The following is a 19,652-nucleotide window of genomic DNA, read 5'->3' as shown; positions in this document are numbered from 1 at the left end:
CTAGGCCTAGATATATTATTATTTTATAGTAACAATATATATTTTAACTTGAGTACAGTTTGGCTAATCTACCCACCTCTGAATGTAACCTTAATTAATCCAATGTGTAAGAAAATAAAGTCTAGCATTGCTACAGTACAAAGAAACAACATGGCTATAATTAATGATGAATTACAACTTAGTGGAATTAAGAACAAGCAAAGAACAAAAACACAGAATGCATGCAAATAATATTGAAATGTTCCTCTTTTCAGATGTGGAACTAAAGAGACATAGAAAGTGGTGTTTGACAAGAATGATTCATTATAATCCAATTTAATTCATGGTTAAAAACTGTATTTAGTGTGGCCTGTGCAATGGCTTAGTGGTCCAGGCACCTTGGCTGGTAATCCTGTCTGGCAGTGTGCCAGGGGTTCGACTCCTGATCCCGATTGCCTTTACTGCATGTCTTCCCCCCATCTCTCTCCCTATTTCCTGTCAGCCTACTGTCTGTCCCTCCATAAAAAATATGAAATAAAGGCAAAAGCCACCAAAAAAATAAAATAATTCATGATGTCCTAAAAATGTGTTTTTTTCCCCCCCTCACACTTAGGGGTTGCACACGAGGTTCCATTTCTACTGGTAGAAGGGACAAGTGAGTGTTCATAATATTTCTATTAGACCTACAATAAGCTATAACAACCATAATAGTCCAACATGCTGTAGTCCTATAGAAATTATTATCTGCTCCGATCTCAAGTCAGAAAAAGGCATCAACACCATGTATTTGTCCGTCGACAGAAAGCCGCCACCATGAGTACGGACGCAGAGATGGAGCAGTACGGCAAGGCCGCCATATATCTCCGTAAGCCAGAGAAGGAGAGAATGGAGTCTCAGTCGGCGCCCTTTGATGCCAAAACGGCAGCATATGTGGCTGACAAGGGAGAGCTGTACCTCAAGTGTAAGATTATCAGTAAGGACGGTGGCAAAGTCACTGTGCAGTTGCTTACTGAAAAGGCGGAGGTGAGCTGGTATTCTACAATCAAACAGTGGCACAGTACTACTGTAATCATAACGCATTCTGGAGTGTTTTTTATTTTATTGTATGTATTTATTTTGATTAGGAAAGAACTGTGCCTGAGGCAGATGTCACCCCTATGAACCCTCCCAAGTATGACAAGATTGAGGACATGGCCATGATGACCCACCTCAGTGAAGCCGCCGTCCTGTATAACCTCAAAGAGCGTTATGCAGCATGGATGATCTATGTAAGGTGGTTTACGCGCTGAGAAAATAATTGCAGTATTGCACATGGAGTGACCTGGAGACTCCGGTTACTGAACAAGCACAATTTAGAGCTTTTTAACACTGTTTAGTGAATAATCCCAGCTCTAGTGATCCGTTCTCCCAGATACAAGTATGTGGCGTACTCAGTGCTATGTTGCATGATGTTAATGTTCTCTCTCTTCTCGCCTTCAGACCTACTCCGGCTTGTTCTGTGCAACTGTGAACCCCTACAAGTGGCTCCCAGTGTACGACCAGGAGGTTGTAAATGCCTACAGGGGCAAGAAGCGTATTGAGGCTCCACCCCACATCTACTCTGTCTCTGACAACGCCTATCAGTTCATGCTGATGGGTATGTACAGTACTAGACAGGACTATGGAAAAAATATTAAACTATAGTGGTTTTGAGCTGTATATCCATGACTAAAAGTGTGCTTTACAATTTACAGATAAAGAGAACCAGTCTGTCCTTATCACGTAAGTTTGCATCATCTCTAGGCATTAAAACAAGGCCCTTGTAGGCTTGTTCACACATTCACTAATTGCATTTGTCTTCTAACCAGTGGAGAATCCGGTGCTGGAAAGACTGTGAACACCAAGCGTGTCATCCAGTACTTTGCAACAGCTAGTTCCGGTGGAGAAAAATCTGCAGCGGATAGCGGTAAAATCAAGGTATTGCCTATATGATATATTCTGAAGTTTAACAAATACATGTTTTGAACATAAAAGCATTTATATGCAATATAGCAATTCAGTTTAAAACAATTCTGACCAAACTGGGCGATGTCTAAAACATTCTAGGGGTCACTGGAGGATCAGATTATTGCAGCCAATCCCTTGCTGGAGTCCTATGGTAATGCAAAGACTGTGAGGAATGACAACTCCTCTCGCTTTGTAAGTGTAAAAATAATGACATCTCATGAGAAAACCTGCAATAATTACACAATGTAGAGCGATGCAACTAATTGTGCTACTGTATATCAAACAGGGTAAATTCATCAGAATCCATTTCGGCACATCGGGTAAACTGGCCAGTGCTGATATTGAGACATGTAAGTATGAAGTTCACAGATAAAAAATCATATATGCCTTAATTTGAGCATTATTATTTTTATTATTATTATTGAGTTATGTACAACCCCTACAGATCTGCTGGAGAAGTCCAGAGTGACATATCAGCTTGCTGCAGAGAGGGGTTACCACATCTTTTTCCAGATGATGACCAACCACATACCTGGGATTGTTGGTAAGTGTTTATTTACTGACGATGCAGTTTAAAACTGTTCAAAACACAGCCGCCCGCCTGTCACCTGCTCACCACCACCCGCTCCAAAGATCACATCACACCAGTCCTTCATGACCTCCACTGGCTGCCTGTCACTTCAAAATACTGCTCACCACCTACAAGGCACTGTACAAGCTGCCTTGCCCCAAGAAGATCAGGCTCAAATCCTGGGGCAACAAGACCTTCTCTGTGGCTGCGTGCATGCCCTGCACTCTGGAATGCACTCCCCAAATGCATCAGAGATGCCCCCTCCCTCCCTCGAAAAAACAACAACACATGTTCACCCTTTTTAAAATCCCTTTTCAGAAATGTGCCTGATCACTTCCAACCCCTACGACTTCCCACTGATCAGCATGGGTGTGATCGTTGTGGCCAGCATTGACGACAAGGTGGAGCTCGAGGCTACTGACGTGAGTGGACATTATTTTAAAAACACTTTCTAATACTTACTGTGGACTGCAGTCAGTTGCTCTGCAAAATGTATTCTCTAAATCAGTGCTTCTCAAAGCTTTTAGGCTGTGACCCCGCCCCCAAAATAACTGAACTTGGAATTGTAAGAGTTGATTCAGTTTCGCAGATAGGCCTACATATTGTGAAAATATCCGATCTGCATGTATTCACATGTTTTTCCTATTTCTTAGGTAATATTTGTCAATTTGGCCAATGCTTGACAATTATTATAATATAGTATTTGTTGATTACTTTTGATGCAGTAATGGTCTCATTTGTTTTATTTAGTATTTATTTTATAGGTATTAAAAGTCCTTAAATTGCCACTTTAGAAATGTGCAGATAGATACAGTACCCTGCATACACTGTATGTTGCTTTGTTTACAGTTGAGTTGTACACCATTTTAAAGAATGTTTGCTAATCTAATGATTAAATAATCTCAATCTTTTGAACACATCTTCTCTGCTTATTGACATCAGGAAGCTATCGACATCCTGGGCTTCAACGGTGAGGAGAAACAGCTGATCTACAAGATGACCGGTGCAGTGATGCACCACGGAGTCATGAAGTTCAAACAGAAGCAGCGTGAGGAACAGGCCGAACCAGACGGCACAGAGGGTGAGCTGGTCTTTATTTATATTAGTATTAGTAGAAGTAGTAGCTTTTGGTCATTGTTATACAATATAGAATATAAATATAGTATATACAAGACGGAATTCAGTTCCCAGTGGATTCCTTGCGACTATTTTAAATTGCGACTCTGTTTTAAATATATTTCTATTATTATTATGATTTTATAAATTATACGGTTTAGACCAGTGGTTCCCAAACTGTGGTGCGTGAGCGCCTTCTAGGGGGTGCGCGCCATCAAAACGCTAATGGTAGGGGCTAGGGGGCATGGTGGCACAGTTGGTAGTGCTGTCGCCTCACAGCTAGAAGGTCCTGGGTCCGATTCCCGCTCGGGACGCTGTGGGTGCTGGTAGCGTTGTTCCTCCTCCACGTCATCAGTGCCCACACACGAGGCTGGGTTGGCGAAAAAGCCTTTCTGGGCCTAGGGTAGGTACCCTCACAAAAAACATGCAGTAATCCTGGTCTCTAAACTGCCTCCCCCTGGCCAGCTGGGGCGCCTGATGGAGAGGAAAGGAACTGGTTCAACTACGTCCAACCAGGGAAACTCCCCCCTGTCAGGTGTAAAGGAGAAACTTGGACACTTGGCATTAAGGAAGCATTTCAAGTCTGTCTCTCTCCCCATGTCCCCCATATATGGGGACTAGGTTGGCGGAGGGTGTATAGAGCCCAGGATGACATTAGATCATTGACACGGGTGAAAAATGGGTTACATAATTGTGGGACAAAAATTAAAGAAGAAATAATAACATGTTATTCCAATGATAAGTATACAGAATATAGCCTATCCTGCATATAGATGCCACATTCAGGTTAATACACATGTGCATACATGTGGATAAATAGGAAATATATGTCTCTATATACTGCAGCTTATGCTTATGCAATTTATATTTCCATGTGGGGGGGTGCGTCAGCATAAGGTCGGGAGTTAACAGGGGGTGCATGGCCAAAGATGTTTTGGAACCGCTGGTTTAGACCGATGATTATTACTTGCGCAAGCAGAGCGTGCAAGTAATGTTTTCGCCCGGTCTCTTCCGCCGTGACAGCTGTCCCGCCATTCGATGTTTATGCAGAAAAACATAAAATCTGTGCCTGTTTTGCTGGGACCAAATGACCACAAATGACCATATTTCTTATGTCATCATTTAGAGCTAGTCATACGTATACTATATACATAATCAGTCAAAATAAAATAGCAAATTGTGCCTGATCTGCTGGGACCAGAGTATGTGGTGTGTATATGTATGACTAGCTCTTAATGATGACGTAAGAAATATGGTCATTTGTGGTCATTTGGTCCCAGCAAACCAGGCACAGATTTGCTGTTTTCTTGCATAAACATCAAATGGCAGGACAGCTGTCACAGTTTTTGGCGCAAAGTAACCACAGTATACCGCTAATCAACTTACAACTACACACTCTATATAGTATATATGTATACGTATATAGTATATGCCTATATACTATATATAGTATATGCCTATATAGTATATGCCTGCTTTGCTGGGACCAAACGACCACAAATGACCATATCTCTTACGTCATCATTTAGAGCTAGTCATACGTATACTATATACATAATCAGTAAAAAAAAAAAAGCAAGTTGTGCCTGATCTGCTGAGACCAGAGTACGTGGTGTGTATATGTATGACTAGCTCTTCACCCAAACTTATATAGATAGAAACTTGAATCATACTTAATAATACTAGGTGTTTATATGCATAAAGTAGGTAGGTAGCAAATAGTTACATCTAAAAATTATACATTTCAAACGTTCCTTCACAGAGATACTGAGATTTGACAGTTTACAGCGGTCGAAAGGACTTGCGCGCTCTGCTTGCGCACTAGTTGGCCATTTATGGCCTACTAGTGTGCAACAAGCAAGTATGCACTCGACAGAGTGCAGTTCTAGTTTGGTTAATGCATTTGATGATTTCGTGCTTACTGTAAATCGCTCTCTGGATTAATGTCTAAAATGTAAATTTCAAATTGCATGAACATTTCAGAGGCTGACAAGATTGCCTACCTGTTGGGCATAAACTCAGCAGAGATGCTTAAGGCATATTGTTACCCCAGGGTGAAAGTGGGAAACGAGTTTGTCACGAAAGGACAAACTGTGCCACAGGTGAGTTGCATGATTTCCATGTTCTGATTTCATACGCACATTTATATTAACACACCATGCTAGAATATCTGTTTGAGTTGTGTCCACTGTCCACACTGTCTTAAATCATCTTCAGACTCCACTATTAGCCCATATCACTTGCCGTAGCACTTGCCCTAGCCTTGACAACCTTGCCGGTTTATACAAATGCTAAAATGCAATTTAGTTAGCGTGTTATGTAGAACGATATAAGGTTAATTTGACCTGGCACCCTATTGTGTGTATAGTTTCAATGTACAGATTATAGATTTTTTTAGATTATACTACTTAGAGTTAATTCTTGGTTTACCTATGCTCCTCAATTACAATTTCTATGCATTTTGTACTACCTCATGTTTTCCTTATTATTTAATTTAAATCACTCTGGATTAAGATAATCTTATAAATGTCTAAATTGTAAATTGCGTAATTCTCACTCATACTAATAACGTTCACATTTCCTTAGGTAATGAACTCAGTCGGTGCCTTGGCCAAGTCCCTCTATGAGAAGGAGTTCTTCTGGATGGTCATCAGGATCAATGAGATGCTGGACACCAAGCAGCAGAGGGTCTTCTACATTGGTGTGCTGGACATCGCTGGTTTTGAGATCTTTGACGTAAGCATGGACTTGTTTTAATTTGGATAATTTAGGCCTAATTATTTTTGTGTCATTTTCACAATTACACAACACTTTATTACAAGAGATTGGAATAATAATGATATTTCCACTCACAGTTCAACACCCTGGAGCAGCTGTGCATCAACTTCACCAATGAGAAACTGCAACAGTTTTTCAACCACACCATGTTTGTTCTGGAACAAGAAGAGTACTTGAAAGAGGGAATTCCCTGGGATCTCGTTGACTTCGGCATGGACTTGGCTATCTGCATTGAGCTGATTGAGAAGGTATACAATTATTATTACATTTGTATGTGACATACTAGCGTCATGTCCACGGGGTGTGCGTGTACATCAAAGCTGCAGAGATATAGGCTCCTGCCCTATGTATGTCATTGCTCGGTAAGGCTTACATACTTGCTTAGTTTAATGGACATGATGTTAATATTTCTTTTGGTGATGTGTCTTTTTTTGTCTCCTTTACACAGCCTTTGGGCATCTTCTCCATCCTTGAAGAGCAGTGCATGTTCCCGAAGGCTACAGACAAATCCTTCGCAGAGGCGCTGATTTTAGCGCATCTGGGAAAGAACAAGGCCTTTGAGAAGCCCAAGCCTGGCAAAGGCAAGGGCGAGGCTCACTTCTCCCTGGTCCACTACGCTGGAACGGTGGACTACAGCATCACAGGCTGGCTGGACAAGAACAAAGATCCTCTTAACGACTCTGTCATTCAGCTGTTCCAGAAGTCTTCAGTTAAACTGCTGGCTATGTTCTATCCCCCACCTGAGCCTGAAGGTATGTTTATTAATATAATATAATGTAATGTGTTCCAGGATGCTGTTTGCATCTTATTATGTTTGTTTACTTTAAAGGCCAGCCAGTAGGAACACAGAGGGGCGGGGCTTAAGCAATTACAGCCTGTCCCTAATTGGCGCACCTACCAAGTTTGGGGAAGCATGCAGGGAACTGGAGCTGTTTAAACCTCAGCCAATAGAAACATAGAAGGGGCTTAGCAATGGAGCCCAGCGGCCAGCTATTATGATGGCAGACCTCTGGTCAGTGTTGGTGACAAGTTGGGTGCGGTTCAGAGCAGCGGTGTGCCTGTTATGTTTGTGACGTCCAACACACCCACCAGCCCACCCTCTAGACAATTTTAATTAAAGCAATAAGCCACAAGAGGTCTCAGGTTACTGGGTATTTTATAATGGCTGAGAGGTGTAGTTACTAGTGAGACCCGACGCGTAGCGGAAGGTCTCCGACCCTGTCAGCCATTATAAATGACACGGTAAGCTGGGACCTCGTGTGGCTTATTGCTTTTCTAAAATGGTTACACACATAGTAATATTAACCTCATAAAACTATTACACTCACAAAAGTAGCTACGCTTTACGCCCACCAGAGCGAGCCACACTTCCTTGTATTTACTCCAGTCTCTGTGACGGGGGAATAGGAGGCGCTTGATGTCTTTACGAGGCCACATTTACAGTCATATGAGCGCGGGCGGTGCTTAGACGCCCGCACGGCCAGGGTGTGTAAGTGCTCCCCTTCCCCAGTTCAGCTGCAGAGCTGCGGGATCAGCTGGGAATTATATAAAGTGATTGAAGGTGTGGATTATCGGGGGTGCATACTTAGTTTAGACTAGTCATTGGTTAGACATGGGTTAAGGTTAGGTTTAGCTGCCCTGTGGGAGGTTAGGTTTAGGGTGAGGGTTTGAGATAGGTTGTAGTTTTACAACTGAACCCAGCCAATCAGATTCAAGTATTGGGACTAACCGTTTTAGAAATAGAGTATAATAATATGTGTTCTACCCTCCAACCTGAGCCTGGGGGTATTGTTATATGAATACTATGAACACTAAAGAGGAATGTAGATTCTTATGACTAATGATGATAACTCACGATTCTAACAAATATAAACAGATAATACAAAGAAGGGAGGCAAGAAGAAGGGTGGTTCCATGCAGACTGTGTCTAGTGCATTCAGGGTAAGATTTTTTATTCATTATTATCAACATTATATCCATGTAAGAAATAAACAAAATTAACAATTAAACAATTTCTGTTGTGGCTGAAGTTTAAAATAGGGCTTAAATGGTTAATGTATGTTTTAAATCTGCAAAGAAACTAGTATCTAAAGAGTTCAAATAATAGTAGCGGAGGAAAAAGTACAATTTTGTATGACTTTTTACTATAAACACAATTGGCTGTTTTATGTCTCAATAGGCAAACTTGGGGATGCTGATGACCAACCTGAGGAGCACTCATCCTCACTTTGTGCGTTGCCTGATTCCCAACGAGTCCAAGTGTCCAGGTAAACACTGAAAATAAAAATGATAAATTATCATTTAATGCAACTTTGGCCAGAGTTTGTTCTTCTAATAATAAAGCAACATCTGTACAGGCCTGATGGAGAACTTCCTGGTCATCCACCAGCTGAGGTGTAACGGTGTGCTAGAGGGCATCAGGATCTGTAGAAAGGGCTTCCCCAGCAGAATCCCATACGCTGACTTCAAGCAGAGGTATTCATTCCTTTTCCCCCAGCAGCTTTTATTTCCAAACCTAGTCAATGCACCAACAAAATGACCAACTTTTAGAAAAGTATATAGAATGCCAGCGCAAAATGACCATGAACTTTTATAAAAACAGGTACAAAGTACTGAACGCCAGCGCGTGTCCCGATGGCGCCTTCATGGACAACAAGAAAGCTTCAGAGAAGCTGCTTGGGTCCATTGACGTTCCTGTTGATGAGTACAGGTTTGGACACACCAAGGTGAACACACTGTGAACCTGGTTTAACATTATCCTGAGTGGACTAAAGATGTTATGGTTGTTTAGTGACAGTGTTTTGTAACATTGTGTTCAGGTGTTCTTCAAAGCTGGTCTGCTGGGTACCCTGGAGGAGATGCGAGATGAGAAGCTGTTCACTCTGGTCACAATGACTCAGGCTCTCGCACGAGCTTACCTCATGAGAAAGGAGTTTGTCAAGATGACGGCAGTAAGGTAAGCTTGCAAGGAAAAAACAGGAGAAGAAACCTCGAGCAGAACCAGGCTCTTGGGTGGGCGGCCATCTGCATTTACCTTGCCACGACACAGGGCAACAAAGATAATACCAACAGCAAATAACGACAACAATAGTAACACTCTCGAGATGCCAACTAGGCCATTTCCGAGTCCTAGACCTCTCTGCTGTCTGTCTGGGTACAACTGCTGCTCTGAGTCATAGAGCTCTTTTCTATTCTAAATCATTCAGACCCGTTATTGACCTTAAACCAACCTTGAAACATACCTTAGTTATGTCACCAAGAATGGCTGTTGGACACTGACATACATACCCCAACATACATAATGTACTGTACATACCCAACCGATCACAGTACTTGCGCACTCTGCTTGCGCAAGTAACTATGACACAATAATAGTAACTATAGTCAGAGCCTGCAGTCGTAACGTGGAAACCCTCAATCATGACCCACTGAAACTGTTTTCCACAGAGATGCCGTTTACACCATCCAGTTCAACCTCCGCTCGTTCGTCGCTGTGAAACACTGGCCATGGATGAAGGTCTACTACAAGATAAAGCCTCTTCTGCAGAGCGCTGAGACTGAGAAGGAGCTCGCAGCGATGAAGGAGAACTACGAAAAGATGACAACAGACCTGGCTAGTGCTCTGGCCTCGAAGAAGAACCTGGAAGAGAAGTTGGTTGCTATCACGCAGGAGAAGAATGCCCTTTCAGTGGCAGCGTCATCAGTAAGTACATACACTAATACACTTGTACAGGGAATGTTACTAATAATATTTCATGTTGTTTATCATCTGACCTTGTATATTTTATCTAATGTAGATGTAGACCATGGCAGAGAATGCCTGTTGGGTCCAACGGCTGTTGGCATCATTGTATGTATAGCTACATGGCTAGCAGCACAAAGGCCTGACCCAATGTGTGGTTCTTCTGTGGGGAGGGTGAATCTACTGCATATGCCACTGCTGGAGGTTGATAGCCTCCAGCTTCTTCCTTGTCCTCACCTCTGTACCATCCAGGCTCTTACAATGATAGAGCCTGCCTTTTTTACAAGCTTGTTCAGCTCTGTTAGTGTCCCTTGTGGACGAAGGAGTCCCCCATGGAAGCAGCTGCAAAACAAATATACTCGTTTATCTTTGATTGAAATTTGTATTCACTGTTTGTAGAATGGGTACAAGCAAGACTTGTTTACATCAGGGTCCTCCATTTCAATTAATCAAATATACACTAGGAAATATACAAAAATATACAAAAGGAAATAGTCATATATACAGTTAAAGAATGTAAAAGAAAAACGGTAAAACGTGTACAGTATGGGGAAAAAGGGGGGTGGAGGGGGAATCTTTTTTTTTACAAGCGCCAGTTTCGAATTGCAGTAGCCCGTAAGTGCTAGACTAGGGTCTAGGGATTCACATTTCTTAATGGCATAGGAGCGAAATCTCACCCAGAACAAATGCTGACACATTTCCTCACTTATCTCTTTCATTGACAACCAGGGAGACGAGGCTCTGAATGATGCTGAGGAGAGATGTGAGGGTCTCATTAAAAGTAAGATCCAGCTGGAGGCGAAGCTCAAAGAGACGACCGAGAGACTGGAGGACGAGGAGGAGATGAACGCAGAGCTTACTGCCAAGAAGAGGAAGCTGGAAGACGAATGCTCTGAGCTCAAGAAGGACATCGACGACCTGGAGCTCACCTTGGCCAAAGTGGAGAAGGAGAAACACGCCACTGAAAACAAGGTTCATGATCATACGCTGTAGCCGTCTTATAAGTTATTGAACAATAATGATCCATTCCCGATTATACAATCTTCTATCATAGCGGTCGTATCAAGTTCTAAAAAGATAATGATTCATTCATTCTGCTTATTTAGGTGAAGAACCTGACTGAGGAGATGGCCTCTCAAGATGAAGGTCTTGCTAAGCTGACCAAGGAGAAGAAGGCGCTCCAAGAGGCCCATCAGCAGACCCTGGATGACCTGCAGGCAGAGGAAGACAAAGTCAACACTCTGACCAAGGCCAAGACTAAGCTGGAACAGCAAGTTGACGACGTGAGTTCATCAAGTCAATTGGATGTTTTGAAACTTGAATACGGTACGTTTATTTTCTTACTGAAAAATATGAAAACTATATTGTTGTGCAGTTGGAAGGTTCTCTGGAGCAAGAGAAGAAGCTCCGCATGGACCTCGAGAGAACCAAGAGAAAGCTTGAGGGTGATCTGAAACTGGCCCAGGAAGCCATAATGGATCTGGAGAATGACAAGCAGCAGTCTGATGAGAAGATAAAGAAGTAATGTGGACCACAATAATAATAACAACAATATTAATAATAATAATAATAATGCCATGGATAAAAACTACCACTAACATATGATGTACTGTATGTATACCACAGGAAGGACTTTGAAGTAGCCCAGCTTCTGAGTAAGATTGAGGATGAGCAATCTATGGGAGCCCAGCTGCAGAAGAAGATCAAAGAACTCCAGGTATTTATTTTATTATATACTTATTTAAAATCATTGATGATAAGTAAGTGAAAAGTATAATTGTAATATGTCCATTCATTTGAAAGGCTCGTATTGAAGAACTGGAGGAGGAGATCGAGGCAGAGCGTGCAGCTCGGGCCAAGGTTGAGAAGCAGAGAGCTGATCTCTCCAGGGAACTTGAAGAGATCAGTGAGAGGCTGGAGGAGGCTGGAGGAGCCACCGCCGCTCAGATCGAGATGAACAAGAAGCGCGAGGCTGAGTTCCAGAAGCTGCGTCGTGACCTGGAAGAGTCCACCCTGCAGCACGAGGCCACTGCCTCTGCTCTCCGTAAGAAGCAGGCGGACAGCGTTGCAGAGTTGGGCGAGCAGATCGACAACCTCCAGCGTGTCAAGCAGAAACTGGAGAAGGAGAAGAGCGAATACAAGATGGAGATCGATGACCTGTCCAGCAACATGGAAGCTGTTGCTAAGGCAAAGGTAGAATAGAGTGCTTGTGTGTAATTCATGACAAAATACGTTCAATGAACCAATCAGGGCGGGGGGGGGGGGGGGGGGACGAAGGAATACATTGTAGGTTACTTCAGTGATTGAATGTGTCCAATGATAATCAACAGGGAAATCTTGAGAAGATGTGCCGCACCCTTGAGGACCAACTCAGTGAAATCAAGGCCAAGAGTGATGAGAATGTTCGCCAGATCAATGATATTGGAGCTCAGAGAGCAAGACTGTTGACGGAAAATGGTAAATGTTCATCATTGTAAGGTCTACTAGCCTACATGGTTTGTCAATGGCCCTTGAGCAAATTCCATAATTAGAGATACTATCAGCGGCGATCCCAGGAATTGTATGTATTGATCAAAGATGATTTACATGTTTTAAACTTATACTCAAATGTCTAACTAGGTGAGTTTGCTCGTCAACTTGAGGAGAAAGAAGCTCTCGTCTCTCAGCTCACCAGAGGCAAGCAGGCCTTCACCCAGCAGATCGAGGAGTTGAAGAGACTTGTTGAAGAGGAGGTTAAGGTATAAGGAACAGCCTTTTTTTTACGAACAGACCTAATTCCATCTTTTTGTAATTTCATTATTTTTCCGTATTTCTTTTGCCAGGCAAAGAACGCCCTCGCCCACGCTGTGCAGTCAGCTCGCCATGACTGTGACCTCCTGAGGGAGCAGTTTGAAGAGGAGCAAGAGGCCAAGGCTGAGCTGCAGCGTGGAATGTCCAAGGCCAACGCTGAGGTGTGTCAGTGGAGGAGCAAGTATGAGACTGATGCTGTCCAACGCACAGAGGAGCTGGAGGAGGCTAAGTAAGTCATCAGTGTTTTTTCCTAAAGTAGGTTTAGGAACAGGTGTAAGAGGATACAGTTATTAAGTATAGGCAACGCTTCGGTCACTGAACTTCTTCAGGAGAACAAACCACCAATCATTCGCTAAGCAGAGTCTGTGATTGCAAAAGAGGTGACATAATTTAAAGATATAAGGACCCCAGGAAACTCATACGCCTACGTCACATTATAAACAAACATTATACAAAATATAATAATAATTATATATATATATATATATATATATATATATATATATATACAAACACACACACACACACACACACACACACACACACACACACACACACACACACACACACACACACACACACACAATTATACAACATTGTACTCCACTCACTATACAAATTATTGCTCACAGTGCTTTGATTTGTGATCAACAGGAAGAAGCTCGCCCAGCGTCTTCAGGAGGCTGAGGAGCAAATCGAGGCTGTGAATTCCAAGTGTGCCTCTCTGGAGAAGACCAAGCAGAGACTCCAGGGTGAAGTGGAAGACCTCATGATTGACGTGGAGAGGGCCAACGGTTTAGCCGCCAACCTCGACAAGAAACAGAGGAACTTCGATAAGGTGCTTTGACATGGGTGCATGTGTTTGGTCCGACGTACTAACAGTCCTACAGTCATGAGTCCGACACTCTAACCAAAACCCAAACCTAACTTCACAGTAAGCCACGGGTTAGTTGTAACTGGCAGCACATCTCGGGAGCAGCGGTGTTGTCGGACTAATGCCACTCGGACTGTTGTCTAAGCAACGTGAATTGCTTTTACATTAATTATTTTAATTGTTTCCTCCTGAAAGTGGAGGTAAATGACACATTTCATCACGGCTGCTGTGCAGGTCTTGGCAGAATGGAAGCAGAAACATGAAGAGGGCAATGCGGAGTTGGAAGGAGCTCAAAAAGAGGCTCGTTCTCTCGGCACCGAGTTGTTTAAGATGAAGAACTCCTACGAGGAGTCCCTGGACCAACTGGAGACCATGAAGCGTGAGAACAAGAACCTGCAACGTAAGTTTCCTCTACATAATTATTTAAATAACAGTTAAAGAATAACTAAATTAAGGTTAAAAATGGATCAGGCTACAACTTTATTCAAACACAAATACAAAATAGTCGCTGAAAGTTCATTGATAATTTTGCAGAGGAGATCTCAGACCTGACCGAACAGATCGGTGAGACTGGAAAGAGCATCCATGAGCTGGAGAAGGGAAAGAAGCAGGTGGAGACAGAGAAGGCAGAGATCCAGACAGCCCTGGAGGAAGCCGAGGTAACACTTTTAGGTCCTAGATGAACAACGCAATTGTTGGATTCCTTTCAATACGTTTTATATTCAAACAGCATAGCAGTATATGATCAATGTTACATTAAAGGTCCTACAACCTTTTGATCCTGTATTACATTTCAGGGTACTCTGGAGCACGAGGAGTCTAAGATTCTTCGTGTCCAGCTGGAGCTCAACCAGATCAAGGGTGAGGTTGACAGGAAGCTGGCAGAGAAGGACGAAGAGACGGAGCAGATCAAGAGGAACAGCCAGAGGGTGACCGACTCCATGCAGGGCACCCTGGACGCTGAGGTCAGGAGCAGAAACGATGCCCTGAGGGTCAAGAAGAAGATGGAGGGAGACCTGAACGAGATGGAGGTTCAGCTGAGCCACGCCAACCGCCAGGCTGCTGAAGCCCAGAAGCAGCTGAGGAACATCCAGGGACAGCTTAAGGTGCAAAACATATTAGTTACTAGACACATATTCATTCAACGGAACTGCTCTGAACATCTGAACCAAGGGGCTAGCTCCGTTCACTGCCTGGAAATGAAGCCACTTCCAGTTTCTCGTTGAAGCTGCCGTTCCTATTTATGACCCAGCAAATGTCTTCTATTGTTTGCAAGACATTATCTCAATGAGGTTGTGGGAGAACTTTAGACTTGATTACCTTAGTAAACCTTTTCAAAAACACGTTTTTTATCGCTAGTTTAAAGTATTTTTTTTAAATCATCATGATATGCGTTTAGTAAATTATGGTCACGTTAATTTTAAAATTAATTCTACTGGTTCTACAGAGTGAAGACCTGCCCTCACGGCGGTTGCAGACAATATAGTATTCATTTCTTGACCGGATATAGAAATATGGCGGATTTGAAATCACCGCAGAATGGGCTTGACACGGTCTTTGATCCGAACAACATTCTGACATTTCTCATAACATGTCCACCTCCTATGTGATCTTTTTTTTCTTTAGGATGCCCAACTGCACCTTGACGATGCTCTCAGAGGCCAGGAAGATGTGAAGGAACAAGGCGCCATGGTGGAGCGTAGGAACGGCCTCATGGTCGCTGAGATCGAGGAGCTGAGAGTGGCTCTGGAACAGACGGAGAGAGGCCGCAAAGTGGCTGAACAGGAACTAGTGGACGCCAGTGAGCGCGCTGGACTGTTGCACTCCCAGGTAGGTCAATTGGAGAAGGAAAAATAACTGTCAGCATTATTTAACATAGGCTACTGTACAAGTCATGCATACTTGTATTGCTAATCCGATTCTTTATATTTTAGAACACAAGCCTTTTGAACACCAAGAAGAAGCTTGAAACTGACCTGGTCCAGGTTCAAGGTGAAGTGGACGACAGTGTTCAAGAAGCAAGAAATGCTGAGGAGAAAGCAAAGAAGGCCATCACTGATGTAAGTTCCATTCCAGAGGTTCATTACCAGGACAATAAGACATCCTTATGGCATTGCATTGTATTCCTTCTGGTCTCATGACACATCACACATGTATCTGTTTATTACCTTTCATGATTTTTTTTTTTTTTAATATATTTTTTATCCCACGATTTTGTAACCCATTTTTCACCCCTGTGTCAATCATCTAATGTGATCCTGGGCTCTACAACACCCTCCACCAACGTAGTCCCCATATATGGGGGACAAGGGGAGAGCAACGGACTTGAACTCATGCTTCCTTTATGCCTGAGTGTCCAAGTTGCTCCTTTACACCTGACAGGGGGGAGTTTCCCTGGTTGGACGTAGCGCGTGGAAGGAACCCGCTATTCCAACCAGTTCCTTTCCCCTCCCGGCTGGCCAGGGGGAGGCAGTTTCACCTTTCATGATTTTAAAGAGCCATTGTCCTGCGTTGAATGACGCAGGAGACCAAGACATTGTTTCACATGCGGGACAATAAAGTATATTTGATCTCACAACAACGATGACTTTCCAGGCGGCCATGATGGCCGAGGAGCTGAAGAAGGAGCAGGACACCAGCTCTCACCTGGAGAGGATGAAGAAGAACCTGGAGGTCTCCGTCAAGGACCTGCAGCACCGCCTCGACGAGGCCGAGAACCTGGCCATGAAGGGAGGCAAGAAGCAGCTCCAGAAACTGGAGGGCAGGGTAAGGTGTAGTTTACTTCAACCCATTGAGACCTGGAACGCATCTGTGTCACCATTACTTTTAAACACTTTAACCATTATTGTTTTTAACTTAAGTTATTGAAAAATAGCAAATATACAAGCTCATGGGCTTGTAGATGTGCTATTTGTGAATTTTTTTTTTTATCTTAAAAACGTGTGCAAATCTTTGAATATATAGTATTTCACAATTCCACTTTGCTTCTGGGGGTTCCCTGGAACAATATATTTTCAGATTGGGGTCGGCGGCCAAATACAGAAAATGCCTGGGGGTCCTTGACATGAAATAGTCTTTTTTCTTTTTCTTTTTTACAGAAAACTGTCATGATTTAGAAGACATGTGTAGAATCTGCTCTCAATCTCTTCATAATGTATGTTTCCATTGTGAAGGTGCGTGAACTGGAGGCAGAGGTTGAAGGTGCACAGAAAGGCAGTGGAGACGCTGTTAAAGGTGTGCGCAAGTACGAGAGGAGAGTGAAGGAGCTGTCATACCAGGTAGGCTATATCACTTAAATAACCATCATCATGCCACTGACTAAATGAATAGATGGACATGCAGCTTAGCAGCTAATATAAATTCACTTTCACTTCAGACTGAAGAGGACAAGAAGAATCTGGCCAGGCTTCAGGATCTGGTAGACAAGCTGCAGCTGAAGGTGAAGGGCTACAAGAGACAGGCCGAGGAAGCGGTAAGTCAAATAGACATCGTTAGTTAGTGGTGTGTCGTCATAGTTTAACTAAAAGGAATAATAGGAATCAGTTATGATGCAATGTCAATATGACCAACAGCATAAGCAAGCATTCTTCAGTGTCCATCTTGCTGCTTTCCACAAGTGGCACATGGAATCTCTAGCTTGCCATGCTTCTGCTGTATCGGGCGCACACAGCACACATGGGCGTTGTGGAAGACCTGTGACTGGATGGATGCTGAAAGGGAAAGCATGCTGCTACACAATGCACACATGCAGTCAGTGTGTGTAATGGAAAAACATTTCCAAAATTGACCACAGAAAGCATTACAAAAAATCCCTGCAAGTGGAAATATTTGGCTCGGGGTCACAGGGTGCTGACCACAGCCATGATCGTGTCATTCCAATGAGAACCTGTCAAGGCTAATTCAAGACAGTCCCGACGCACTCATGAACCTGCTACTGTATTAGCCACATAAACATATTATAATTTCCTGAAAGTGTCTATAATTGCAAGATGCTCTTTTCAAATAGTGCGGCTTTGAACCATATCTCTATCATATTGCAGGAGGAAGCAGCCAACTCTCACCTGACCAAGTGTAGGAAGGTTCAAAATGAGCTGGAAGAGGCTGAGGAGCGCGCCGACATCGCTGAATCCCAGGTCAACAAGATGAGATCTAAGAGTCGCGACTCAAAGGTGATGTTCAATAACTGAAGGTTCATTATCCTTTAACTAAGATTTAACTAAAGATTCATGTTGAATATCTAACATTATGTTCCTATTGTTACAGGGAAAAGAAGCTGCTGAATAAGTTCTCCAGTTCAAGTCACCATACAATATGTCATAAAATATGACCCCATTGTATTTAATGCAGGTGGCAACAACCTATGTTTTTTCTTATTTAAGGGACCATGCAAAGTCATACAATATGAACCATTGTTTTCAATAAAGTGGCAAAAACTGTATTTAGTTGTCAATTATTTTGTATTGTGAGGTTTGAATTCTAGTTTCTATTCATGTACATCAGTTCAAAGCTGTTTTTCTTAGCCATTTTTTGCCTAGCATTGTAGAGTTAAGGGTTAGGGTAAAAAAAAAAAAAAAAGTAGATGCAATTGTCACTACCGAAACAGTCACTACGGAAACAATTAGTCACTAATTTGTGACATGATTGTTTCGGTAGTGACAAAATTGGATGTTTATGCTTTTTAATGTACTTAATTCTGATTTCTATTTCATCATGTGGTCCAAAATACCAAAACCAAATGTCAAAGGTGTGGCAGAGAGAGAGTGAGAATGCAGGCAAAGGAGATGGAGGTTTGTTGGGCTTCCACACGACCTAGCACCGAAGTGATCAGGCAGTAGTAGTAGTTTAGTAGTAGCTTGAGCAAATGTAAAGAATCTTATGAGTTAATATTTAGCAAAATAGTTAAGTGACTATGGCACCACATTGTAAAGACAATGCTGTGGTCACTACCGAAACAGTGCAGTCACTACCGAAACACTGGTTGTATTGTCTAAAATCAAAGATAGTGAGGTGCTCTGGTGGTGGTGGCTCTGTGCCTATATTGATGCATTACTTGTACGTTTCCTTTCTATTTGCCAAATGCCCATTTGAGTATTTGATTTGCTTAATTCGTTTATGCCTACGTTTGTCTGTAGTTTAATTTGTTTATATAAGACTGCACAGCTGATTGCAGCTATTTCTCTTCTTGTTCAGTTAAAATCATCACTCATCACCCATCATCCATCATTCATTTGGTCAGAATTTTGGTCAGAATTTTATTGAAAGGACCGATAGCCCCTTGAGATGCAGCATCTCATTTTAGAGGGGGTCCCGTACACAGGGAAAAAATTACATACAGTACAGTGCAGTTACACAAATAGACAGTGCACAATACAGACTGGAGAGGTGCTGGTACCATCTCTGTGCCTATATTGCACAGAGAGATGATATTGTAAGTTTCCTTTCAGTTTGTCAAATGGCCTTTGAGTATTTCCAGCACAGGCAGCGCAAATCCTGGCATGTATAGGCCTACGTAGCCCCTTTCGGGACCCTCGGTTACCTTTTCTGAAGTTTGGACCACGGTACCCTAGCCGTCCCTGATAGCTTATTCCACTCTCCATAGGACGCAGATTTTATCTCTGTTCACGGAGACATGCTTGGTCGCTTGATTGTTGGTGAGATGTTTCAAAGATGCATACAACAGCTTTAGGAGACCGTGGAAACGTGTGTGAAACGGCATTAACTGCCGAGTATTTGCCGTTTTTTTGTCGGCCAATCAGAGGCAGTAACTAGGACGTGCAGCTAGCCAGTCGCCGCTCGGGAGGCATTACAATGCGAAG

At 42.8% G+C, this 19,652-nt stretch overlaps 1 protein-coding gene across 1 annotated transcript; it reads left to right on the top strand.

Annotated features, from left to right (window-relative positions):
• Positions 1 to 792: 792 nt before the first annotated feature.
• Positions 793 to 18,195, top strand: LOC310860572 (myosin heavy chain, fast skeletal muscle-like; the record flags this gene model as incomplete). Its single annotated transcript, XM_083767564.1, has 39 exons — positions 793 to 1,002; positions 1,104 to 1,247; positions 1,459 to 1,615; positions 1,713 to 1,740; positions 1,827 to 1,935; positions 2,065 to 2,157; positions 2,252 to 2,315; positions 2,411 to 2,509; positions 2,855 to 2,958; positions 3,479 to 3,617; positions 5,636 to 5,754; positions 6,239 to 6,388; positions 6,508 to 6,678; positions 6,879 to 7,182; positions 8,307 to 8,371; positions 8,610 to 8,697; positions 8,788 to 8,905; positions 9,033 to 9,156; positions 9,250 to 9,386; positions 9,878 to 10,133; positions 10,902 to 11,144; positions 11,279 to 11,455; positions 11,548 to 11,693; positions 11,799 to 11,889; positions 11,976 to 12,365; positions 12,503 to 12,629; positions 12,792 to 12,910; positions 12,995 to 13,191; positions 13,617 to 13,800; positions 14,071 to 14,236; positions 14,371 to 14,495; positions 14,634 to 14,942; positions 15,463 to 15,666; positions 15,771 to 15,896; positions 16,432 to 16,602; positions 17,010 to 17,114; positions 17,213 to 17,308; positions 17,877 to 18,005; positions 18,100 to 18,195. The coding sequence occupies 39 exons, from the start codon at positions 793 to 795 to the stop codon at positions 18,118 to 18,120; spliced, it is 5,805 nt and encodes a 1,934-aa protein (XP_083623690.1). The 3' UTR covers positions 18,121 to 18,195.
• Between the last annotated feature and the right edge of the window lie 1,457 nt (positions 18,196 to 19,652).

The sequence above is a fragment of the Protomyctophum parallelum genome (genome assembly GCF_964188405.1).
Source record: "Protomyctophum parallelum genome assembly, chromosome: 6".
In the NCBI taxonomy this organism is placed as follows: Eukaryota; Metazoa; Chordata; class Actinopteri; order Myctophiformes; family Myctophidae; genus Protomyctophum; species Protomyctophum parallelum.
Note: the sequence above shows the minus strand (reverse complement) of the source record. Positions and strands in the feature narration are given on the sequence as shown.